This window comes from Phragmites australis, chromosome 18 (assembly GCF_958298935.1).
Source record: "Phragmites australis chromosome 18, lpPhrAust1.1, whole genome shotgun sequence".
Taxonomy (NCBI): domain Eukaryota; kingdom Viridiplantae; phylum Streptophyta; class Magnoliopsida; order Poales; family Poaceae; genus Phragmites; species Phragmites australis.
In genome coordinates, this window is record NC_084938.1 from 25,073,371 (window position 1) to 25,099,766 (window position 26,396).

The 26,396-nt window shown below is 43.9% G+C and overlaps 2 protein-coding genes and 1 pseudogene across 3 annotated transcripts; 2 read left to right on the forward strand and 1 right to left on the reverse strand.

Moving 5' to 3' along the window:
- The first annotated feature begins 923 nt into the window (after positions 1–923).
- Positions 924–4,942, forward strand: LOC133898863 (uncharacterized; annotated as a pseudogene).
- Positions 4,943–5,868: 926 nt separating this feature from the next.
- On the reverse strand, positions 5,869–10,108 carry LOC133898862 (wall-associated receptor kinase 3-like). Of its 2 annotated transcripts, XM_062339656.1 has the most exons (5): positions 8,721–10,108; positions 8,475–8,603; positions 7,881–8,027; positions 6,746–7,456; positions 6,425–6,564 (listed from the first exon to the last, which is right to left on the reverse strand). In XM_062339656.1, the coding sequence occupies exons 1-5, from the start codon at positions 9,628–9,630 to the stop codon at positions 6,560–6,562; spliced, it is 1,902 nt and encodes a 633-aa protein (XP_062195640.1). In that variant the 5' UTR covers positions 9,631–10,108; the 3' UTR covers positions 6,425–6,559. The 2 variants fall into 2 exon arrangements, with proteins under 2 accessions (XP_062195639.1, XP_062195640.1); XM_062339655.1 differs by having other exon boundaries at positions 5,869–7,456.
- A 3,190-nt stretch (positions 10,109–13,298) lies between these two features.
- LOC133899131 (calcium-transporting ATPase 2, plasma membrane-type-like) lies at positions 13,299–18,166 on the forward strand. The gene is made up of 7 exons (XM_062340078.1): positions 13,299–13,901; positions 14,004–14,058; positions 14,136–16,087; positions 16,169–16,327; positions 16,511–16,682; positions 16,978–17,276; positions 17,716–18,166. The coding sequence occupies exons 1-7, from the start codon at positions 13,725–13,727 to the stop codon at positions 17,962–17,964; spliced, it is 3,063 nt and encodes a 1,020-aa protein (XP_062196062.1). The 5' UTR covers positions 13,299–13,724; the 3' UTR covers positions 17,965–18,166.
- Positions 18,167–26,396: the final 8,230 nt, after the last annotated feature.

A 26,396-nucleotide genomic window follows, 5' to 3' on the forward strand; every position in this document is an offset into this window, starting at 1 on the left:
AGAGAACCACTCAGTCCATCATATCCACGAGGGAGCTTAGGGCTATTGTCGGTGTAATAGGTAAGGGGTCCCATGTCGCGAAGTGTTAGCATGCAGCAAGTATTGTCAAGACCACGACCACACTACGCGACCAACCCCTGGTCGTGCAGTGAGGTCTTGCGACCAGTCCTCGCTGGTCGCGAAGCAGGTATCTACCTACCTGGTCAAGTCTCATTTAATGCTCCGACTCGAGTGTTTCTCCCTTCTCCGAGCACCTGCTTTTGACGTGACATGGTCGTGGGGCGGTGTGGAATTACAATGACCTGGGGTCTAGATGGTCTGACGGGTGATGGTATCAGGACGCGCAGTACGACCAGAGCAGGACATGCATGCCTATCTAACATTATGATATGCTAAGGGAAGTTGGCTCTATCATGAGAAGGTCTACCGATGGTTTCACACGGTCTGTTTGTTTGTATATCTTCCCTCCTAGTATATAAAGATGTTGAGATTGTGTTAAATAATACACATGATGTAGGACTATTATCCTACGAAAAGCTTAAAACTAGATAAATATCGATGTTCTTGAGTTCAAGTTAATGCACGCATATAGAAAACACGAATCAACGCACATGTCATCCAATATACTCGGATTATTACCAGGAATCACTCCTACAATGGTTTTTCATCATGGCACTTATCCTGTCCCATGTTTTCACATGGATCCATCCTAGCATATGACAAATAATTTGCTCTATTGTTTTCTTCGAATGAAGACCACACGAAACAAAAAATTATTTGAACCGGTGTCAGAGCCCCGATAGAATTACGTCACTGATCTTGCAAAGCGTAATTATACTGTTCTTTGTGAATCTCATGCATCCAAGTGCGCAACCGGGCGTAAAAGGCGCACTTGCTTACAGTAGTAGGCGTAAGCCGCGTAAGCCTACTCTCCTCGCCCATTTGGCTTCTCGGCCCGTCCCGGAGGGCGACGACGTCTCGTCGATCTCCGCCTCGCCTTCCTCCGTCAGCTGGCTCGCGTGCTCGACGAAGGGAAGCGTTTGTCTAGGTGCGTAAGGTTACTACATCGCCTCCACCGGCCAGCTCAATTCGCTCGGTGATTTTTCGGTTTGGTCGGATCGGCTGCTGTTTTATTGTGAAATTTGGTCCGCGCGGGTGCGGTTGGGAGTCGGATTTCGCCATTTCGACCGAATTGGGGGTTGGGGCTGCTTTAGGCGCTAATTTGCCTCTCAAGTTCTAATTTCATGTGTTTCGATGCTGCTGCGCTACTGTGATGCCAAGGCGGATTTAGTTGTCAACAGATAGATGTGGCGAAAGATGAAGGCTTGATGAAGCCTCGAATTCCTGTTGTTTTGCAAGTGACTAAATATGGGAATTCGGAAGCAGTCTAATATTAATTTCGATTTAAATTTGGATCGGTCATTTGAGGTTTAGGATTGATCCCCTGGTGTTTGTTAGATGCCCTGAGGCTTCAATGCCTAATTTTCTAGCTTCCTTGCCTAACTGACAACTCGGTTAGTTACATCATGATCTTCCCGTAGTAGTTAGTATCATTACCACATTATTTTGGTTGAATCCATGAAACTGATAGCATGAGGTGGTCTTGTGGCAGGAACATGGAAGAGAACAAAACAGCTCGAATTTCAGTCACCTGGAGAGGCAGGCAGCTTGATGTGGATGCAGATTCAAGCTGTACGGTGAAAGAATTTGGGCAACTGCTGCAGGATTTGACTAATGTCAAACCAGATACGTTGAAGCTCATTGTTCCACAATCTACAAACAAAGGCTCTAAGATGATCACGCCATTTTCGTACAAACAAAGGCTCTAAGATGATCACGCCATTTTCGTATTCACATTCAAGATTAACACTGAATGAAGCGGCTATTAGTGAGGTACGATGTGGCTAATGTGCGAGCCATTCACATACTCATTAACACATTGCTAGGCCAGTGGATATTGTAATGGCAACTGGCAAATGAAATCATCGCGGCTGAATTGTTTCTTGTTACAGGGAAAACCTATCAGAATGATGGTGTTTATGAAGATGAAATCGAGGAAGTATCAGACAATGGCAAAACACCAGATCAACGTATTATTGGATTTGATGAAGAAGAACAGCGGCTGAGGCAACGATCATCAGGCAGGCCGCAGATTTCACTCAAACTTCCTCAGGGGAAATACATCTTCTGTGATATTCGTAGACTTCATTTACCTGGTATTGAGGTTAGTCAACCCCCGCTCCCACCTGCTTTGTAGTCTACACAAAGCAGATCTTTCTAATGATAATCACCAAATCAGCTTGCTTTTCTTACTCTACATTATATCATTTTATATCTTGTCTGGTTATTATGAATCTTATTGCTTCACATGTTCCATTGTTCCTTTGCAACATTTGGTTCATTTGAGCAGCATGTGTTTACAAAATATTGGGTAATGGTTTGAAGTAACTACATCAGTGTGTACTTTGCACAAATTTCTGTCTAATATTACAGGCAAAGTCTAAAAATTGGATTAAGCATTGTGCTAATTTTTTTTCCAGTGTCCAATATAAATGGGGTTGGTTCATGTTCTATTTCATACCACAACTATTCTAGGACATGCTAGCACAAGCACACCTATCTGACTTGCACAATCTTTTTCTGACGAATATGATTTATATAATCTTGGATGTGCTCATCAGGCAGTCTTGAGTCTTGACTTAAGCTGTTGTTCATATTTAATTTTCTTTTGGCTGCAGCTGAATCCTCCACCTTCAGAAGCTCTGAAAAGAATGCACATGCTTGCGTGCGACCCTGGTATAATTGCAATCATGAACAAGGTAACGGTCTTCAACAAGTTAAGTCTACCTGTTTATGGAGTTTCATTTTTTTTTACAGATTTGTTGTTTTCAGCATAAATGGCGAGTGGGAATCATGACCGAAATGGCTCCTGTTGGATATGTCGGCGTCAGTCCAAAATGCACTTTAGGCTTCAATAAGGTGGGCATAAGCTACAGATAATTGCACTTAGCACATAATAGAAAAAATTAGTCGCACATGAAATTCTGAAAATATATCTTTCTGTTTGTTACTCATACAGAACATGGGAGAGGAGATATCTCTTCGGCTACGAACAGATGACTTGAAGGGATTTAGGAAATATGAAAGCGTAAAGAAAACTCTACTTCATGAACTTGTATGTATTCTTTTGGGCTTCCCTAAAGATTTCCTTACGCAGATAGCCTTTTTGATTGCTTTAATTCTGGGCTTATATTTTACACATACGTATATTTCAATTACAGGCACACATGGTGCACTCTGAGCATGATGCAAATTTTTTTGCTCTTAATAAGCAAGTGAGTTTCGCTATAATCCCCCACCATGTTCAGTTGTCATCTCTTTATATTTGAGTTTATTCAGTGTTAAATACACTTTTAACTTCTGTTCAGTTGAACGAAGAAGCTGCTTCCTTGGATTAGACCAAGTCAAGAGGTCATATGCTGGGTGGGCACAAAATCTCTGATTCCTATGAAGATGAATTTATTCTGGAACCATACACAATTGCCGTTGGTCACAGGCTTGGGGGAGAGTCAAGTTCACTGGCAAGTGCTCGCGCTTTGTCAGGGGCTGCTGCTTATCAGTGTTTCTTGAATGCATCTGCAGCAGATTTTGAGAGTTCCCAAAATCAAGTGATTTCATCTTCAAAGGACGATCATGTTCCATGCACAGAAGCTGGACCTAATCAAGATTTTGTTCAGGAAAATGCAAAGCTGGGGCCAGACCCAGATGACCATGATGCCATGCATGTGGGTGTAATGATTGGGACATCAGGGTCCTTGGGTTCTAGATCATTTGCAGAACAACATACCACATTCTGAGCCTGATCCTGATGATTCCTCCTATGTTAATATTCCTAACCAGGAGGTGATGATTGATGGGTGGCACCATATGGAACATGACCCCGATAACGGTACTAGTGAATTTGCTCTGGAATCTGGAAACACTCTGGAATCTGGAAACAAGATGGAAGCGGAGAGTGAACTGAGAAGTAACATCACAGTTTCGAATTCTGAACCTGACCCCGATGATTCCTTGAATACTATTCTAAACGAGGATCGGAGCATTGATGCGAAGTACAGTGGAGAACCTGATCCTGATGATACTACTTGTCGAGCTGATCTGGAATCTGGAAATGAGATGGAAGTGGTGAACCTGATACTTATGTTCAAACTGGTGATTCAAACAGCAATGAGCTGCAAAGGATTGAAGAACCAGCAGTGGCCCTCTGTGCACGACTCCGAAAAGCCATTGAAATGCTCCAGTTGCAAGCAACACCTGCAGAGGTAGATTCTGCTATTCAAACACTCTTTAAGGTTATCAAGAATGTGATAGAACACCCAGATGATATTAAATATAAGAGGTTGCGTAAGGTATACTTTGTTGATCTCATTTTGTCAATATCATTACATGGTATGGCTTTCATTTGCTAAAGCAAATCTTAAAAATCCTTCTCATTTGCAACATTTGCACTTTTGCAGTCCAATCTGCATTTCGAAAGGAGTGTAGCAAACTATAAAGGTATAACTGTTACCTCTACCAGTGGTCACTACTCACTAGAATCTTGAAATGTGCCCTATACTAAATGTTTCCTTTCTTCTCCCCCCCCCCCTCCTCCCCCCAAAAAAACCCAGCTGCAATGGAGGTCCTTGAATTGATTGGCTAGTACTGAAAAGGAACGATCCTGGATTGCTATAGCTTGCAAAGTCCTCCCTTGAAATCTCCCTGGCTTGATAAAAGGCCATACATCATGGTTCTTATTTTCTTTTGTGGAGATATTGAGCAAGAGAACGGACTATTGGCATGTACTAATTCCCTGAATAGGAACTGTTTGTATACTTGTATATGAAAACACAAAAACGAAATGCCATGCACAACGTTCAACTTGCTGCTCTTTTTTCGCTTATCTGTGCCTTAACTTGAATGGCTTGCATTCCCATGTGATGTACTGAGGAACCCTGGTAGCCACATGACAGCAGTCTTGAATTGGCAGATCTTGCTGCAGTCAAATCAGTCAAAATGAACAGTTTTTTCACTGTGAGCTTCTCTTCTGTTCTTCAAATGTTAACACTCGCTGCATTTATTTTTCAATGTCAGTTGTTTCTTACAACACTTCAACATGCCTTTCCTAGAGAGGGATAGAAGAAGGGAATGGTGTAAATGGCAGCCATTCTTAGAGAGCCCTCTCGAACAGCAAGGCCCCACCCGTCTTCCTCCATTTTGATTTCTTGTTTCTCCATTTAAGTACTGGGTTTGTGTCGTCTGATGATCATGAAACAATTTTTTTTTTTCTTGTGGTCATCACCCTTCTCAGTTTGTTTTTAAATCCCGAGGAAGATAAGCAGGTGGCTCGTTGTCCGGGGCAATCTTTGCGTTTCTTCCCCATCGCAGATTGCCGTCGGCGATGCCTATATTTTTTATATTCAACCTAAAGTACAGAATTCAAGAATTCATAGACATACTAGATTGTGGAAATGCTACAAGTTTCTTGTGATGAATTCTTGACCGACAAAATACTATAAACGGGAAGAGAAATGGATGTCCAGTGAATTTTTTTACTAACATTGGTGTCATGCTACATTTCACAGATAGAACGCTTGGAGGCCCAAGTCTGATGCAGACGCATCATTTTTTTTCCCAATAAGGTAGGCTGCGATATACTCTGGCAAAAGTCAGTAGCATGACATCAGGATTCAGAAGTACATACATATTTGGGGCGCACAACACCTTAATCCTTTCCTTTTTAAAGGAGACAAGGATAGTTGGTTAGTGTAGGCATATAATGATATAGAGGCTTACAATCCACATGTCAAAGGTTCAAACGCCAGAAAATCAAATTAAGAAAACCTTACAAATCACATTACAAAATCCCTACAAATAATCTAGCCAACTAATGGTCGGTAGGAATTGAACTCTTGTCACCAGCCTGAGAAGCAGATAGCTATACCAATTACATCTATGCAAGGGTTAGCAGCAACTTTGGTCACTTGTATACACTAAAGAACGGATTACATTCAACCAACAAACATCAAAGCACAAGTACTTATAGGCTTATAGCTTACGATTTTCCTGTGAATGAAAATCTATGGAACATAAGAGCAAAATATTTCCAGAATACTTAGATCAGAACAAGAACTACAATTGTTTGTTGGCTTGCTAATTTGATATGCATTATTAATGAATACTAAAAGCATTGTTGTTCGGGCCAGAGCAGGATCTCATCAAGGATTCCTAGCTGACAACAATATTTCATCTTCCATAGTGTATTGTGTGCTTGCTTCTACAGCAAGTCCTTCAAATGACATGTAATCAGATGCAGTTTGATCCCTATCATATTTCCTCCATGAAGCAGTATTATGATGAACATGTTTCTTTGTAACTCTCAAGTTTTCGAGTGAAATCTCAACTTCTCTCATTGTAGGCCGTTCTTCTCCATTCAATTTTGTACACTTCACCGCCAGTGCGGCAACTTCATTGACTTGTTCATCCTCCTCTTCCATGATTTGAGGATCCATTATGTCAACTAGGCTACCATCAGCGAATAGTGATGCAAAATGTGAAACAAGACTGTCACCATCCTCAGTTCGGAAGACAAATGGTTTCTTTCTAGTAAGCAATTCTAAAAGAAGAACACCAAAACTGAAAACATCGCTCTTGTCTGTTAGACGGCCTGTATAATAATACATGGGATCTAAATAGCCAATGGTACCTTGGACAGCTGTAGACACTCCAGTTTGATCGATCGGGATATACTTTGAAGCTCCAAAGTCTGATACCTTTGCTGTTAAATTATCATCAAGAAGTATGTTAGATGACTTGATATCTCTATGGAGTATTGGTGTTGAAGTAGCTGAATGTAGATAGGCTAGAGCTTTTGAAATTTCGAGAGCAATCCTCAGTCGCTCATCCCATGATAGTGATATCGGTCCTTCGACATGAAGATGATGAGCAAGAGTACCATTTGATATAAACTCATAAACCAGTATTGGAACTTCTGTCTCAAGACAACATCCAAGGAGCTTGACAACATTCCTATGGTTGATTTGGGAAAGAATTGCAACCTCATTTATGAAGTCATCAATTTCTCTTTGTACTACAATCTTTGATTTCTTGATGGCCACAACTTGTAGGTCTAAAAGTCCTTTATACACAACACCATGCCCTCCACCTCCAACTTCATGAGATGCATCAAAATTGTTTGTGGCCTTCTCTAGCTCCCCTAAGGTAATGATCATTCTTCCACCAATATCTGACTTTTGTGATATCAATTGTTGGAGTAGCAGTCCATGATTTTGCTTGAAAAATCTTTCTTTCATCTTGTTAATCTTTTGATGCTTGATTTTACGCATTATGAAGGGAGCAGCAAGAGCCAAGAGCAAGAGACCTGTGCCACCGCCAATACCTAGCCCGATACTCATAACTAAAAGAAACAAATTCAGAGCCAATATCAGGATATGGACTTAGAGAACACATTCAATTGAGAAAGGATTAGCTAGTGAATGATTATCAAATACAAACAAAAGATTATGCAGCTACATAACAATAGACTATACAAAGATTAAAAGATATAGGTAAATAAATAAGGTTAGATGATGTTTTAGAGTTGAGCACAAGTATTAAGGTGAAAGATAAAATGATCATCTTATCATCTTTTAGTACCATTTATTGCATGGGAAATAAGACTTACACTGGAAAGAAAGTTACTTAATAGAGAGGTAAGACTATAAAATTTAGTCTAAAGTTATATCGAAATTGTAGAACGTCATATATTTTGAACGTTGTAGAAGAGACTAATACATCGTCTATTTTGAGACGGAGGGAGTAGATGTTGAGTAGCTTGTCACCTGAGAAGCTCTTGAATACGTTGCAGCCCTCTTTTGTGAAGGGATCCCCATAGGCTCCATTATTACATCGGCAATCGTAAGTTCCAAACCTATTTGTGCAAATCCCGTGGCATGGGTAGAGATCCGGATGCGCGCACTCGTCAATGTCTAGAAAGATACAACATAACAAAACACATGCATGAACAAAGCTACATGCTGCAAAGGAAGCCATACAAATCAACGAGCAACAAAGAACTGAAAAATGTTTATAAAGAAATTCAATAAAAAAATCAAACTAGATAGATAGGAAAGCGGTTTTTTAGAACGCGGACAATTGGCTAGTGTAATAGACATCTCAGGATCCGAACTCAATCCTGGGAATAAAGTGGAGAAAACCCTAATATATAGCAAGTGGGAATTGTCAGGCTCAAGCAATGAACCAATACGCACATTGGTGAGATTATTCAACCGTGGGAATTAGAAAACTAAATCCAAAACAGCACATGTATATAGATATGAAATTAGAGGACTTAAACAATGCACTCAAATGAAGTCACAATTGTAATTAAGCTGTAATCTTCAATAGAGTCTTATTTCTTATTTGCGATATGGTACCTTTGCATCCATTTGGTACAGAAGCATTCCCCTCGAAGCCTGCAAGACAGTTGCACCGGTACCCTCCTTCTGTGTTGTTGCAGACGCCATAACACGGGTACGTCTCCGGAAAGTCGCATTCGTTGACATCTGAACGAACAGCAAGTCAGTAACACTTACATTAGGAGAAGCTGATCACTGCGTAGATTCTAAATTCAAACCGGGGAAAGAAAGCAGAGTACTCGATCGATTCAGCCGATTGATTACCATAGCATCCATTGGGAATGTAAGGGTTGCCTTGGTAGCCCTGAGCACAGTGGCAGAGATGCCCCTGTTGGTCAACGCCAAGCAGCGTGCTGTTCTTGCAGAAGCTGTGGCTGCTGCGGCACGCGAGCGAGGACGCGTTGCCGTGGCACGTCGTGCGGTTGATCCTCCACTCGAGCACCGCAGGGAACGTCCACGCAGGGTTTGCAATTGCAAGCAGCTTGGGGTCAGTGCTGAACTCGGACTCCGCTATGCACGCCCCGGCGCCCGCATCGAAGGCTGTCTTCCCGTTCATCAGGAAAGCCTGGAACCCGTAGGAGCTGCGTCCCAGCAAGATCTTCGCCTGGCAGCAGCCGACGCCGGAGCAGTCGTCGGTAGAATCGATCGTGGCACCCTTGATCTGGTTGCAGAAAGCCGAGCAGGTGGCTACGGTCTGGTTGTCATCTCCCACGAGGATGACCAGGACGTCGCACCCGAACGCCAGCAGTCTGTTCCTCTCCGACGCCAGAGTGTACGGCCCGCCCTCCCCGAGAGCGCCGCTCCATGTGCCGATGCGCGCGCTACGAGTGCCAGGATCGCTAGGGAATTCCAGGAAGCTGCCGTTGACGCGCACCGTGCCGTTGGGAACCGAGATCCCGAACACCTGCACGGTGCCGTCGCCGAGGAACAGCCTGGGCGGGCGGTGGGAGCGGTCGCAGGTGAGGTTGAAGCCGGCCTCGATGTAGCAGCCGGGCTCCACGCCGAACGGGTACGGGATGCTGATGTTGCCGCAGCTCCTGGTGCAGCCGGGCGACGCTGCCTCCTCGGCAGGTGCCACCGTCGCCGCTGCGCTCAACAGCTGCGGCCGCAGCAGCACCGATGCAGCCACAGCCGCCGTGAATAGCGCCACTCTCCTGCTTATCGCTGCCCTCATCTCCAAACAAGCACGCGACAACTGTTGCTGCCTTGATATTCACAAGCTTGCTAGACGGTGATTATTTATTATATTATGTTAGGTAGAGATCTAGCTCTAGTTCTATCTTAAATTTTGTATTTATAGATTGAAATAAAATAATTTAAATCTATATTTTCAAATTAAAATAGAAATAAAATAACTTATCTAAATACTCTTCATGTACTTATAGCTCTATCTTAATAAATTTCTAAAACTAAAAATAACTACTTTAAAAACTCTCTTTATAGATTTTTAAAGCAAAAAATAACTAAAATCCGGACAAGTCGGAGCGTGCCACTGGCAATCAACCACCAAGCTACAAGCTCGGAGGCTATATGTATTGGTAGTTAGACAGTTCATGCTTCACCAGTCTAGTTACCGAGTGGAAGACTAGAAACTACTCCTACTTAACAACGAGAAAATGGGTGTCAACCACGTGACTGGATTCGGGACAGGACAGTATTTTACGTTCATTTACGCCCGACGAGCTAACCCCCAGCGCTTAAAATACCTGCATTAAAATTGGTCGCGGCAGGAACGCGGGATTCCCCCGCGTGGTTGTTAGTAACGTGTTACACGACGGTGGCATCCATCTCTGCCACTGCGCACGTTCCTCATGTGGGCCAAAAGCCAAACTTATTCCTCTCGCTCTGAATCAGGCCCATGGCCTAACGAGACTATTGGTGTGGTGTTGTGTTATGAGCTGGGACCACAACCGTCATAATTGGAAGTACGAAGAACCCAACGTAGATAGCAGGCCTGGCGTGCTCTTTGAGCATCCGGAACAGGCGGTGCAAGTAAGGATCTGTTTGTTTTAGTTTTAGATTGTGGTTTTTAGTTTTTACAATTCGAAGTTGAAACAAATAGATAGCTTTTAGTTATAGCTTTTTAAAATCTACTGGTTAGATTGTAGGAATACGAGAAGCTAGTTTTTTTTAGCTTTTGATAGATTGTGAAAATCCATTTTACTAAACTGTTCATCAACATTTTTTAGAATCTACAATTTAAAAGCTTTTCACAATCCAGCTTTTTACAATCTAGCTTTTCATAATCCAGCTTCTATAAGCTGTTTTTCAGAATCTCCAGCTGAAACAAACAGGCCCTAAGTAGTTGCGTTCTCCGTGTAGCTTCCATCGCCACTAAGTCTTACGTGGAGGAAAGGATATTATGGTAAAAATGGTTATATTAGATTATAATTATAATTTTGATAATTTGTAATAATATATAACTAATAAAATATAGATTCATTGAGGAATATCATAAGATCAAAGAGATGTATTAAAGTCATTGAGTTTTATATGATGCTTATAAGATGAAGGAAGAAATTCAAAAAGATTGACAATAAACGTGAATGCTAAGTTACTTGTGGAGGTTAAGTGACTAAATGTATAGAATTATCAATTGAGGTTTATGGACTAACCTATGTGATATATGCTTGAGAGTAAGTTATGGTTAGGTTACACATGAAGTCAAATATTGAATTGAGATATTAAATGTGCCGAATTGGAAGAGCAAGATCGAGACAAGCTTAGTGAACAGCTTGTGTGCTTGATGCTTATGGTTAGATAAACTGCTGTTTGATCGCCAGATGCGCAGAGAAGTCAGACTTTGAGCAACAACTACATTTTGGGTTGTAGCCTATAAATACCCTGTGTCCAGCGGCTTGGGCAATTGTTGCTGCCCCTATTAAGCATCCTTGAGCTAAGTCCTCCCCACACATTTGTGCATGTGTTGCACATAGGGAGGATTATAAGGCAAGAATCAAGTGTATTTGCATTAGTGATTGAGCTTTAGGCACTTGTTGAGGGTCGAGCTCATTTTGGCTTGTTACTCTTGGTGTTTGCCAAGACCTAGACGCGCGCGGTAGCGTTGTGATCCAGTGATCTTTTCAAAGAAGTTTGTGAGAAGACCCGGTGTGATTGTTAGAGGCTTTGTGCACGCCTTGCTGAAGTGGTAAACTGTAACTCTAGTGGAATTAAGGTAGTGAGTGATTCGTTGAATTAATCTGGCTCAAAATCAAGTTGCTCATGGTGAGCCTCTTTTCATATTGAGAATTACATACTTAATAGAGGAGTGGTTAAAGGTTTGAACTCACCTCAATGTGGATTAAGGGAGATCGGCAAGTCCTCGAGACCACGGTAAAAAATCCGGTGTCTCCTTTGTAGTTTGCCTACTTAAGCTTATTTATTTTGAGCAATTTATATTACTGGAATTATAATTACTTACATATCACCCTAGGTTGCAAATCTTGATATAGAATCGATCACTTTCATTAGGACATAGATTTTGAGGGTTTCATATGTATTGTAACCGATTATTTTTAATTTTGTATCTTTATTGGTTATATCCTACTAGCATTTTTAAACCGTTTATTCACCCCCTCTAGTCAGTCTCTTTGATCCTACAACGAGGATAGCTTGTGGATAACAATATTTCCTCTTCCATGGTGTATTGCGTACTTGCTTCCTTAGTATCTCGATCGGTTGACCTATAACGAGCCATACTTCGATCCCCATCATTTCTCCTGCTGTTGTATTACATGGAACCTGCCTTGTCTTAACTAGCAAGTTTTCAAGGGTCATCTCCACTTCCCACATTGTAGGCCTGTCTTCTCCCTTCAATTTTGTACACAATGCTGCTAGACTGCTAATGTGGCTACTTCTTGGACTTCTCTATTTTCCTCCTCTATAACAATACATGGGCACCTGTTAGTAATTGAGAAAATGGGAGCTCGTCTGCCAGGTTGGAAAGGACGACTCCTTCCAAAAACCGGACATCTCACCTTAATCAATTCGGTGCTCTCGTCCATTCCGACATACCACCCTACGATCTTCCCGCTTGCCAAGTGGGCAAAGAAAAAGATGGACAAAACTAGTCGTTCCTTCCTTTAGAAAGAAGAAGATGATGCCCACAGTAGCCATTGCCTTGTCAATTGGTCCACTGTTTGCAGACCCCAAGCCCTTAAGTGATCTTGGTATTTTGAATCTATTATCTTAATATTTGAGAAGAAAAAGGAGCCACCACATATATTCTTAAAGTTACGAAATTAACATGTTAATTAAAAAATAAATAATCCAGACTACTCATTATTATGAACATCTAACACTCTAGATTTAACCAAAGAGTTCATATCAAATACAATTAATAAATAGCTAAATTCGGAATGAAAAGATATCGGGAATTAACAGTTTGATTTCTATACGGTTTGGGAAGCAAAATATCTAAATAAAAAGTCCAAATAAAATAAAATAAATAATAATTGAGATTGGGGTTAGAATAGAAAAAATAAATGATCAATATCAAATATAGTCTACAAAAATTAAATTATTATAAAAATAAAATACTTAAATAAAGAGTCCATATAAAATACAATTAATCAATAGCTAAAATTCATAGTAAAAAATAATATTTTTTAAATTTTTACTAAGATAATAGATTAAGAAATATCGTGTAGCTCATTACACTAAATAAATACCAATATCAATCACCCATTATAAATAAATTAAGTCACATTTCAACATGATTTTACAGTATCCAGCTTGCAACCAGCATCCCTGCAACAGCGAATTGATTCGGTTTTGCATGTCTCACGGTTTGGCTCCGACGTTTCAACAGTGATTTGATTCGCAGGGGCGCATCGCTGCACACCGCTAGACCGCATCGGCGGATCACCCGGTTCCTCCGGCGTCCCCCAATAGCAATGCCGATGACCGGTGATCCGTTTGACCCCCCAGTTTCCGGCCTATTTCCAAAAGTGAAGGAGGAGGAGCCACTCGCCCCCTCCGATCACTCCTCGCCTTTCTCTTACCGTTTTGTGCGGATCGTAAACAAACAACCACACCACCGTCCTCTCCCTTCCATCGGTTCACCTCTCGGCGACTCCTCTTGCGATCCTTGCCCAAGATCGCACACAGCCTCCATGAAAGCGCGGTCGACGTGCGTGCGCATGTTCTGATCGGCCGCCGTGACAAACTCACCCGACAACGCCGTCCGAGAAATTCTGCTGGTCTGAGGGGGTGGGAGGCAGAGCTGGTTGTTTGGCGAGGAGAGGAGAGGAGAGAGTGATTAGCGAGATGGAGAGCTACCTGAAGGAGAACTTTGGGGGCGTGAAGGCGAAGCACTCGTCGGACGAGGCGCTGGGCCGATGGCGCAAGGTCGTCGGCGTCGTCAAGAACCCCACGCGCCGCTTCCGCTTCACCGCCAACCTCGGCAAGCGCTCCGAGGCCGCCGCCATGAAGCGATCCAACCAGGTACGTACGTATAACACGTACGTGCGCACCAATGCACGTCGCCGTGCATCTTAAGAGAATTGCATCGTGTAAGTGACATGGTACAGATTGTACCTATTTCAGGAGAAGCTGCGGGTCGCCGTGCTTGTTTCGAAGGCCGCGCTTCAGTTCATCCACGGTATGCCGTGCACCCCAGGATCACCAAGAAATTTTTTCTTTCCTTGTCTCAGTCTACCCATCAACGCGATTCCACAGGCCTTCCTCCCGAGGGCGAGTACACGACCCCCGCCAACGTCGAGGCCGCGGGCTTCGGCATCTGCGCCGAGGAGCTGACCTCTGTCGTCGAAAGCCACGACCTCAAGAGGCTGAACTCGCATGGCGGCGTCGAGGGCCTGGTGACGAAGCTGTCCACCTCGGCGTCTGACGGCCTTCCCGCGTCTGAGGAGAAGCTGGAGTCCCGGCAGGAAGTGTTCGGCATCAACCGGTTCGCGGAGACGGAGACCCGCAGCTTCTGGGTCTTCGTCTGGGAGGCGCTCCAGGACATGACGCTCATGATCCTCGCAGCGTGCGCGCTCGTCTCCCTCGTCGTCGGCGTCGCCACCGAGGGGTGGCCCCGTGGTGCGCACGACGGGCTCGGAATCGTGGCCAGCATCCTGCTGGTCGTGTTCGTCACCGCGACGAGCGACTACCGCCAGTCCCTGCAGTTCAAGGATCTCGACAAGGAGAAGAAGAAGATCACGGTGCAGGTCACCCGCAGCGGCTACCGGCAGAAGCTCTCAATATACGACCTTCTCGCCGGCGACATCGTCCACCTCTCCATCGGTGACCAGGTGCCCGCCGACGGGTTGTTCGTGTCGGGGTTCTCGCTTCTGATCAACGAATCGAGCTTGACCGGAGAAAGCGAGCCGGTCGCCGTCAATGCTGAGAACCCGTTCCTCCTGTCGGGGACAAAAGTGCAGGATGGTTCTTGCAAGATGCTTGTCACGACCGTCGGCATGAGGACTCAGTGGGGCAAGCTGATGGCCACCCTGAGCGAAGGCGGAGACGACGAGACGCCGCTGCAGGTCAAGCTGAACGGCGTCGCCACCATCATCGGCAAGATCGGCCTCATCTTTGCGGTCGTCACGTTCGCGGTGCTCACCCAGGGCCTGTTCTGGCGCAAGATCTCGGACGGTTCGTACTTCAGCTGGACCGGCGACGATGCGCTGGAGCTGCTCGAGTTCTTCGCCATCGCGGTCACCATCGTCGTCGTGGCCGTTCCCGAAGGCCTGCCGCTCGCCGTGACGCTGAGCCTCGCGTTCGCCATGAAGAAGATGATGAACGACAAGGCACTCGTCCGGCACCTCGCGGCCTGCGAGACCATGGGCTCGGCGACGTCCATATGCAGCGACAAGACCGGCACGCTCACGACCAACCACATGACTGTAGTCAAGGCCTGCATCTGCGGCAAGATCAAAGATGTGAACAGTTCTACAGAGACCAAGACCTTGCCCTCCGATTTGCCGGATTCTGTCGTGACAATGCTCTTGCAATCCATATTCAACAACACAGGCGGCGACGTCGTCCTGAACCAGGACGGCAAGCGCGAGATACTGGGCACGCCGACCGAAACGGCGATCCTGGAGCTCGGTCTGTCGCTCGGCGGGGACTTCCAGGCGGTGCGCAAGGCGAGCGCCCTCGTCAAGGTTGAGCCGTTTAACTCGGCGAAGAAGAGAATGGAGGTGGTCATCCAGCTCCCTGGCGGAGCACTGCGAGCTCACTGCAAAGGCGCGTCAGAGATCATCCTGGCATCCTGCAGCAAATACCTGGACGAACACGGGAACGTTACCCCCCTCGACGGCGCGACGGAGGATCACCTCAAGGCCACCATCGACAGCTTCGCGAACGAGGCGCTTCGCACGCTGTGCCTCGCCTACATTGACGTCGGCGAGGGGTTCTCAGCGAATGATCAGATTCCGATGGATGGGTACACCTGCATTGGCATCGTGGGGATCAAGGACCCTGTCCGTCCCGGCGTGAAGGAATCGGTCGCCATCTGCAGGTCAGCAGGCATTACCGTCAGGATGGTTACAGGGGACAACATCAACACGGCGAAGGCGATTGCGCGGGAATGCGGCATCTTAACTGAAGGCGGCCTTGCCATTGAAGGCCCAGACTTCAGAGCCAGGAGTGAAGAAGAACTACATGAACTGATACCAAAAATACAGGTGAGTTGGTAGATTATACTGCTCACCCTGCCTATCCTTTCTGGAATCCATTTGTCAGTGTGCTCTGATTTTATGAGTCAGGTGATGGCAAGATCTTCGCCACTTGACAAACACACCTTGGTGAAGCATCTTCGGACTACATTTGATGAAGTTGTCGCGGTGACTGGCGATGGCACAAATGATGCACCTGCACTTCACGAGGCCGATATCGGGCTCGCAATGGGCATTGCTGGAACTGAGGTGATTTTCCTCAACGATACCTAATTATGTCTTAAATACCGCAAAAAATCTTCTCCATAACTATGATCAATATTGAGTGTATAGCAAAGTGGAAATGCAATTGGTAGCTATATATATAAGTACAGTTGCTCCCAATTCCATTCATTATATACACCCAATGACTCCTTATCCTTCTGTTTGAAGGTGGCAAAGGAGAGTGCCGATGTCATTATTCTTGATGACAACTTCTCCACGATAGTGACCGTGGCTAAATGGGGTCGATCAGTGTACATCAACATTCAGAAGTTTGTGCAGTTTCAGCTGACAGTCAATGTGGTTGCTCTCATCGTGAACTTCTCTTCAGCTTGCTTGATAGGTACATCTGAAATTCTGATGCATTCGTTTCAGCTGATGCTGGTCCGCAACTCTGTTAAAAGAAAATCAATGTTCCATGGTAAAGTCAATATCTGTTCATTTGCGATGCTATGTTACATTACATCCACTGCTGCTGCATGCTCATCTTTTCTAGTTATCCATTTCCATACGCATAACTACTTCTACATGAATTTGAAATTTCCGAATTTGGGTATTCTTATATTAATGTGACAATTCTAAAACTTTCTAGGTAGTTTCTATTCACAATTTATTTCTCACTGTGCTTGTCAATTCAGGGAGTGCACCTCTTACCGCGGTGCAATTGCTCTGGGTCAACATGATCATGGACACGCTAGGAGCACTGGCATTGGCCACACAACCTCCAAACAATGAGTTGATGAAGAGAGCTCCTGTTGGAAGGAAAGGAAACTTCATCAGCAACATCATGTGGAGGAACATCCTAGGACAGGCCTTGTACCAGTTCCTTGTGATTTGGTATCTGCAGGCCGGAGGGAAATGGCTCTTCGCAATCAAGGGCGACAAATCCGATCTAGTCTTGAACACAATCATCTTCAACTGCTTTGTGTTCTGCCAGGTAATGTGGACGTGCTTCCTGCATCCATCTTGATGTCTGAAAAAAATCTATAGACCGCTCTTGATAGAATTACGCCATTTGTTTATAAAGAACTCCATGGTTTCAGAAAAAGAAAAAACTGCAGTAATTGATATTACTTTTTGTTTTGCGAGTGTACAGCGAATTGCTTGGTAGGAAGAACAGCATTCAATATAATCATTACACACAATAGTTTTTCTTATTGAAATGCAGATTATCGTTTATTTTTAGGGATAAAAAACCCTTTTAAAAAATCTAAAATTTAGCACTTTGATACTTTCCACTGTAGAAAAAAGGTTTCTTTGTAACAATCATACAAAGTATAATTACCCAAAAATTCAATAAGTTTGTGACTAAATGACAGCGAAGTAATTTTATCAATGCTATTGGAAAGTCCACTGATGTTGCATCGATTGTGCAGGTGTTCAACGAGGTGAGTTCAAGAGAGATGGAGAGGATAGATGTCTTTGAAGGCATTCTAGACAATAACGTGTTCATCGCCGTCCTCGGTAGCACGGTCATCTTCCAGTTCATAATAGTACAGTTCCTCGGTGATTTCGCGAACACTACCCCTCTCACGTTTATGCAGTGGATCACCTGCATTTTCATCGGTTTCATAGGCATGCCTATCGCCGTTGCGGTGAAGATGATCCCTGTCGATTCTAAGTAGGAAACTAGAGCTAGTTTCAGTCAGAAACTGAAGTCAGGCAGTTTTGGGTTGCCACTCGTATAAGATAGTTGGGTGAATCTCTCCCTCTCTTTTTTTTCCTTAAACGAAGTTGGATGGATCTCTTTCTTCTTTAATGTGTATTTAGGTGAATCACTGATCCTTAATTCTTAAAATGTGTTTAATAGACTCATGTAGCTTTTCTTTCCCGTTGTTCTTTCTTTATTCGGAACATTGGAATTGTATACGGCTTGAAAAGTTTACACCAACTTGTAGTAGAATCACGGTAGCACGATTTGACTCTATCCAGTAGGGTTAATATCTTGGTGTCACCCTTTCCGAACACGTTAGTACGTTTCAGTGGGAAAGCCGTATTGCCATGCTCCTTGAGGTCATCGATTTCTTTTCTCAGAATACATACTTGCCTGCGTACGACCTTGTAAATCTGAATAAGGAAGCATTGCAGAAATTTCTTCGGTGCGCACCTTTGACATGTGTTCGAACCGATAACATATGGTTCTAGTTTTTCTTGGTCTTGTTACAAGCAATTAGCGGGGTGGCCTGCGCAATTACACGGTTAGAATCAAGAATTCAGCTGTATATGTATTGTTGTATCATTCTAGTAATATAATTCGAACATGTGCCTACCATAACAACTTTTTATCTATTCAGGCACTATATCGTTATCTCTTTGATCTATTTCATATAGATTATGCTTCCCGTGTATTTATTCTTGTTTTTATTTGCTATTCCAATCGAATAGCTTTTGTTTGGATTGGGAGGTCAAGTACCATCATCTTCGCGGTCTGCGGATTGCGCCTTTTTCTTGTTGCCTTCGTAATTCCATGACCATGAGCTACACGGTTATGCGACCTTGAGCTACATGGTTAAAGCCCCAATGCAGCAGAGCTCGTATCCTCTTATAACAATTCACCTTCGTATCCTGCTCTGCAGATCAATAGCTTCCTCAGCGTTCCTTGTTGTTGCTAGAGGTTATGGTTCCACCATTAGAGATATGCAGGCTACGTCTTGCTCTGCGTTGGCCGATGCCTGATTTGAGCTATGGGTCCAAGCCAAGTAGAGCAATGCCTGCATCCTCTCCTATCGATTCTTGTCTCTGTTGATGTCTGTGGACATACGGGTCGCTAGGCTTGCCTTTTTCCTTGCATATGCATAGGTCATTCCGCGTTGGATATGTGGTTCGAAATCATCTCCTGCTTCAACAACACTACGCTTTGTAACATTCGTATGGTCAACGTCTTCCTGCTCGACACCACGCTCATCTCCTTCCGCTACTACAGAGCGGGCAACAACATTGGCCAGTTAAACCGCCAGCTCGTTTGCATCGTTCGAGAGTGAGAAAGAATAGATTACCTTTTTTTCCTTTGAGCGAACACTTATTTTTCTCCACAATTTAAATAGATCGGTCATTCTCTTGTATCAAGTTTTATCTCCTTTTCTTATTTTTACATCTCTCATATTGAGCTATGTATCTATTTTATATTTGTTTTTTAATTACATTTTACATTAAAATTTTATTTGAATTGTAACTTTGAACTCTTAAATGAAACAAGGTGCAACAAACTTATGCATTAATCAAATTATGTTTACTTTTTTATCGGTATTTGGCTTAATTTTTTTATAATAGCAGTGGTGGGTAATATAGAAGCTAGTGTTGGGGTATTTTGGGTTTATTTTTTTTAATGACAAAGGTGGGTAATATAGAAGCAGGTATATGGGTATTTTTTTTGTTTTTTTTAACGACAGTGGTGCGTAATTTATAAACATGTATATGAACACTTTGCTTTCTTTTTTCTCTGATTAACCTAGTTATTTCTAGGCCTTGAGAGCGAAGGATGAGCTTTCTTTTGTTGATCAATTAGTAATATAATAGATAGTGTTTCACGCGAGAGAAATGAGTCCTCGATGGCGTTTCGCTTAGAATATAGTAAAGTGCAGGCGTGCTAGTATACAAAGTAAAAGAGACAAAGATGTAAAAGAAACACTACTAATTTATTAATTCATATTAATCCTAAAGTACAAGTTTCCAAATTACATCGAATACGCCACACACACTATCACACCCGTGTTTTCCCAAGAAAAAGAGAAAAAGATCCTCAGAAATCCCTCTCTCTCTCACATCCCCTTGACCCAGCACCGCTTGCCGCTGCGTGCGCCAGGGCTCTGTGCCACGCCACCCGTCTCATGCAATCCTCGTGCCCCGCGCCGCTTCCTCGAGCCCCGACCTCTGCCTCGCACCTCGTGACACTGTCATGCCCATGTCGTCACCCCTATAAAGAGAACCATTACCCTCTTCCCCGCTCTCCTCCACACCACACAGCACCACCTCTCCTCTCCATCGCCTCCCCTCCAACTGCGCCACCACCTCCTCCTTCGGAGCACCGCTACTGCCAGTGAGCATCATGCTTCTCTTCCTTCCAGCCCGGAAGCCAACCCGAGATCCCCTCAAACACTAACACTATCGCATATCTTTGCCACTCCGCCAGAGCCTTCTTCGTTGCCGGCCGCTGCCTCTTCGTCGTCGCCGGCCCGTGCCCTCGCCAGCCAGATCCGCCCCAACCCGGTTCGGATCCGGTCGCCGCTGCCCTACCTTGCCACTCGCTAGAGCCTGCCGCCACCCTCCGTCGCCGGCGCGTCACCGTCGCCTGCCACCTCCATCCTCCCCTCTCTCTCGCTCTCTCCACCCGATCGGGATAGAGCCCCCACCCCCTCCTTATCTCTTGAGCCGAGCTACCCGGCCGAGCCGAGCCCAACCTCAGTTGAACCACCCTGAGCCGATCTGAGGACATTCCTTTTTCTTTTCCTAATTTTCTCTCGCGACAAAACTTCTAAAGCTCATTTCTCCTTCCTCCTAGCTCTGTTTTCGATGATTCTTCCACCGATATTCATCTAAATTCGAGATCTACCCAATCATATTGATTTCATAATTTTTGTAATTTAATTAGTTTTTAATATAATCATTTAATTGATTTCATGTGTGTGTATTTTTGCCATTTGTTGCATTTGTTAGAGGAAGGCGTGTTCGAGTAAGACCCAGAAGATTAGGAGTTTGAAGAAGGAGTGGACGAGGACTTCAACGAAGGCAATTCCTACACCGTTGATCATGTTGATCCTATGTTTCTAAATACAATCCGTAGAGCCATCATTTCAAATTATAAGGATATGCGTGCTTAAGTTAATAACTGTAATTTTAAAAATATGCTAATGTAGTTATGACCTAGTTTGTTTATGTCATACCTTGATATTGTCACCTTTATTCCATTGAAACCATAGAAGGTTCCCAACATCAACTATAATGACTGTTTGGATGAATGCTTATTTACTGGCATGCTTAGGATTAATTTGCTCAAATGAAAGAACCAAGATAATTACATATGTTAATCATGCCTTTTCAAACAGTGTGAAGTGTTGTGTGCTTGGTATGTGTGTAAGACATATTCATGAAAACTCTAGTGTGTTTTTGACAGGGGTGAGTAAAGTACCCCACAAAGGTGGGAATAACCTTAGAGTATGGTTTGCCTTTGTGTTGTTATTGCTATGAGACATTTGCCTCGATCGTATAAGGATTGGTTCGCTGTGACATCCTACCTAGTATTCAATCGTACAATCACATGACCTAAATGGGCAGGACTTGATCCAACCCCTTCAACTTAGTTCTGTACCCACTCGGAGGCCGGTAGGGCAACGAGAACTAGGAGAAGACTTGGGCAGCATGTAACCTAAGGTCCGGCTGGTGATGTTGTTAAGGCTATATCAGAGCCTTAAGATTGCTAAGTGGTCCTTCCCGTGAATATTCTAAGACCTCTGGTATCTTAGTGCCCCGTGGGTGGATATTATAGCTATGTTGTGAGGACGTTGTGTCTCGTTATAACAGTTCCACCAATTGCTAAGGTTGGAGTCTGTGCATATCTTATGGGTAAAGTGTACAACCTCTGCATAGTATTAAACCTATCCAGATAGCTGTGTCCTCGGTCAAGGATATGCTATGGTTCAGTCACAATAATTAGCTTTTTGGCGTGTGTATCTCCTTAGCGTGTGAGTGGGTAGTCTGCCTGTGTTTCAAAAAGTGTTGACTATGTGCCTAGAGTATCCCAGAGTATGTGTCCACCGGTAAAAGAAGTGTGGGAACTGATGGGATGGAAGTATCTCCTCCAGGGCCAATAACCCCATAAGCTCAACTTATGTGTTCCCTCAAAAATGTTTTAAGATAGTCTTTGCAAATTGAACTATACATAAAAAAAAACTAGTTTTTTGCAAAACCTAAAGACTATGCGACCTTATCCTTGATCTACCTTTATGCATCTAATGTCTTCCATTGAGGTAGGACTTGCTAAATACCTTATGTACTCACTCTCGCTATATGTGAATTTATATGATCCAGAGGCTAATTTTGTGGAAGGTAAAGATGATGAGTAGGAAGATTTGGTTTCATCTGCACTTAAGTTGCTTGTAGGGCTTGTGTCTCTTTTGCGTTATCTCCATTGTGCTATGAGGCTTTGTTTAATTATACCTACATGCCTTTATTGTAATGAACTCTGTGTTTTATCCTAATATTGTACTTTAATTGATGTATGCATGTGATGTCTATTTATGTTGGAAAGATGTGTGTACCAGCTACTGATTCAGTGACTGGTATGAGTTGTACAAGATGACCCGAAGGAGAGGTCTGACAAAGTGGTATCAGAGACATATATATACTTGACTGTAGGGCAAAACTCTAGGATTGGTCAAGTAAAGGAGTGATAGTTTTATTATAAACTATTTTAATAAAAAAAATTATCATCCTCATTGCCTATTTACCTTGATTTGGTTTTAATAAAAAAACATTTTTTCACTCGATCCCGACTGACCCCCTTTTTCAAAATTTTGGTAGATGGAGGGAGACGGATGGACAATCACTTACTGCTTGGACGTGCAAGGCTTCCTTCTCATCCTTTGGGAGACCCAGATGAGGTTTGGGTACACTCATTGCCCGGGATATCGTGGACGAGAGTACCGAGAGAATGGCACCAATAAATATGAAGTCCAGGTCCTTGTGTTCGAGACGCCTGAGTATACAGACTGGTAGCTGTGGAGTACTGTTGCCTACGGAGTTGAGTACAGCGATACCTATCAGGCAGTAGCCCGCAAGGCCTTCTTTTACTTCTGCCGAAGGCATGAGAAGGATATTGAACGTACCCCAGTGAAGTTCTTCCTAGTCAGTGACCGCACATGCCCTATGTGCCATAGAAGGATGAGAAGGTTGGAAGGTCTAGATCAAAGGGAGGATGACCCTACCTTAGTCGCCATAGTAAAATACCTCCTTGCCCTGGACCAGCTGTATGAGACTCATCGCTTTGAGTGGAATGCGTGCATCCAAAGAGTTGAAAATTCTGAGACTCAAGAGAGAGCTCTGAGGATGCAGCTACAACAGACTCAAGAGCAGGCAGCAACTGTAGAAAAGCGTGCTGAGGAGACTACCAAGGCACTGATAGAGACATCTGAGTATTATGTCAGGGAGCTCAAGGAAGCCTACTTTTCTTGCCATAGGACCCACGGAGGACCCCACCGCAAGCTCACTGTAAGGAAGAGGACCTTTCACCTACCCCCAATTCACAACATCAGACGCTTGGAGTTACCCGGAGTTCCCCTCCTCCCTCCAGGAGTAGTCAATGCAATTGCATTAGGCAGAGTTGTACCAGCACCAGTTGCAGTACCATCGCCACGTCCACCAGTTCTAGGAGCAGAGCAGGATGACCAGATGTATGGAGATAATTTCGAAGAAGAAGAAAATGCCATCGATCAAGAGTTTGTGCATGACGATGATTCTGCGGTGCAATGCTCGACGACATCGATACGGTCGAACCAACGGCATTTTCCTGCGACACGTCTCCTGGGAGGTCTCCTGCTTAGACGTGTGTCTCCCATGCCTGTACACGTGGCCATTCTTGGTGCTAGGTCCTTCTTGAAGATGTTGTATTATACATCTTCTACAAAGGTGTTGTGTACTGCTCTTTTTATTAAGGGATTTTTGTCTCTGGGACATAGATAAAGCGTTGTTTGGTCCACACCACATCGCACTCAGCGTTTTTGTCCCATCCGCACCGCGAAAAAGTGGCTTGGTCCACATCACACCACCCGGATTAAAATAGTATTTTCTGGCCTGAGAGGAGAGAGAGGAGTGGTGAATGGACGGTTTTGCCCACGTGCCAAAATGGTTGAGCCAGACTGCGTTCACCTGGCTGGCTTGTTCACCTCTCACTCTATCACGTCCCCTCTCTCTCTCCAGCCACTGACACACTCCACTCGGCTCCATCCCCGTACCACCAGCGATATCTACTCGGACCACCGCCCCCCTCCACCCGATCTCTGGTGATTTCTCCTCCCGGTAATGCTGCGCTGAGGTGGAGGACCTAATGAAGTTGCATCGGTCCCCGATTCCCCGACCTGGAGTGGGGCGTCTACGCAGCGTCGATTCCCCGAAGAAGGCGATGAAGCTGTCATGGGTTCCCATTGTTAAGCTTCAAATCTAACCTTCATGTTTGTTTCCTAGGTGCCATGTGATTAGGATTCGAGAAAGGGGAGATTTGGGGATCTAGGGTTTCTCGTATTTGTCCGTATTTGCTCAATTTGATCCGTGTAATTGAACTCCTCATCCCTTTCTATTTGCCTTCAATAGGATGGACCGAAACTCAACCTGTAGATTTTCCATTCACATCCTAGCTTATGAGCAGCTTCTTGACAACGGTAGACATGTGTATCATGGTAGCAGTGATAAGAATTGGGTTCTCGACAAGGATATAATTCGTGGATGGATTTTTACACTGATCTAGATGTTGATATCAAACGTGGTAGGAACAAAAGTTTGTCAGTGACCTTTTGGGACAAGAGTGCAGGCCAGTACAAGGAGATTGATTCTGACTCGGCATTGCTTGCCGCATGTGACATGTATTGGGATATAAGGAGGCTCCTTTTGATAATTTCAGTCATTAACCAGCCAAGTAGTATCACAGTTTCTTGTGTTCAGCAGGATAGTAATGACTTGCATGCCTGCTATGGTAACCAGCCTGAGGTAGTAGCAGATTCATAGGCACTAGGCACACAGCAGAGCTCATGCATTATTGTGGCAGTTCCTTCTGAGCCTGCTGCTAAAACTGCTGCATGTCCTTCTGAGCCTGCTGCAGGTCATGAGCCTGCTGCTAACAATGATGCTTATCCTTCTGAGCCTGCTGCAGGTCCTTCTGATTCTGAGGCTACTGGTAACAATGATGCTAAGGGGAGTCCTGAAAATGATGATTCTTGGGGTGAAAATGATGAAATAGAGTATGTTGGTGTAGATGATGAGAAGGTCTTCCATGCTGACTTGATTTCTGATGATGAAAATGACTCAGACTATATTCCTAACATTGATGAAGAAGACAATGATGACTGTGATGTTGATGACGAGGAAGGTTGTGATTTTCTTGACCATATAACTGACTTGGAGAATCCAAAGATTGAAGTTGGTGTGACATTTGAGGATGGACGGACCTTCAAAAGAGCAATTAGGCAGTATGTAATTCTGAATGAGATTGAAATTGTTACCCCTTACAGTGAAGGAACAAGGTACAAAGGATTCTGCAAAGTCAAGAAGTGCAAGTGGAGGATACATGCATCACAGCTGCAGGATGGAAGGACATGGATGATAATATTTCTAGTCCTGTTCCTAACAGATTATTTGTTTTTTCATGTTTATGACCTAACCACTTCATTACTTCTCCTTTTTTGCAGATTAAGAAGATACCTAACAAGCACTACTGTAAAAGCACAAGCAAAATGCAGAGCATTACATAGCTAACCAGTTTTGGGTTAGGGATAAGGTAGTTCAATGGCTGAGGGAGGACCATACACTTGGTGCTTCTAAAAATATTGTATGAAAACTGTGTTCATGACATTACACTTTTCAATCTAAAAGCATGACAGAAATGTCATAACAGCACAAGCCATGGCATATACATCAGAAACTTCAGTTCATATACATTAAAAATTTCAGTTCATAAGAACACAACCCATGCCAAATACATCGGAAATGGAGTGGTATTTTATAGGTCCTAACCCAACTTGACCAATGCAACACAAAGAACAGCACCTACAACTACTACCATGGCAACAAGAATAGCAACTACGTTTCCATATGACATATTGCTTCCCGTGTGATGCTTCAAAGTACAAATGTCAGCTTTCATTTGGTTCATGCAACTCTACATTTTGGCCATGCTTTTCTGCAAAATGCTGAACCATTCCCTTCAGCTCTGCAACGTTCTCGTGCAAATGAAGATTGTTGTCCACTGAAATTGTAGGAACCTTAGTGTCTTCCTCTAGAAATCCACTCTCAATGAGGTACTTCTCGTACTCATCTTCCCACTTGAAGAATACACAAGCATTTCGCGACTGTA

Excerpts from the sequence above, each read along its gene's own strand:
- LOC133898862 (XM_062339655.1), bottom strand. The coding sequence starts at position 9,630 with ATGAGGGCAGCGATAAGCAGGAGAGTGGCGCTATTCACGGCGGCTGTG. Across the intron at positions 8,028-8,474 it reads TGTACCAAATGGATGCAAAG|ACATTGACGAGTGCGCGCAT; the intron begins GTACCATATCGC and ends GTATCTTTCTAG. Across the intron at positions 7,457-7,880 it reads CGTATTCAAGAGCTTCTCAG|TTATGAGTATCGGGCTAGGT; the intron begins GTGACAAGCTAC and ends TGTTTCTTTTAG.
- LOC133899131 (XM_062340078.1), top strand. The coding sequence starts at position 13,725 with ATGGAGAGCTACCTGAAGGAGAACTTTGGGGGCGTGAAGGCGAAGCAC. Across the intron at positions 13,902-14,003 it reads CCATGAAGCGATCCAACCAG|GAGAAGCTGCGGGTCGCCGT; the intron begins GTACGTACGTAT and ends TACCTATTTCAG. Across the intron at positions 17,277-17,715 it reads ACTGCTTTGTGTTCTGCCAG|GTGTTCAACGAGGTGAGTTC; the intron begins GTAATGTGGACG and ends TCGATTGTGCAG.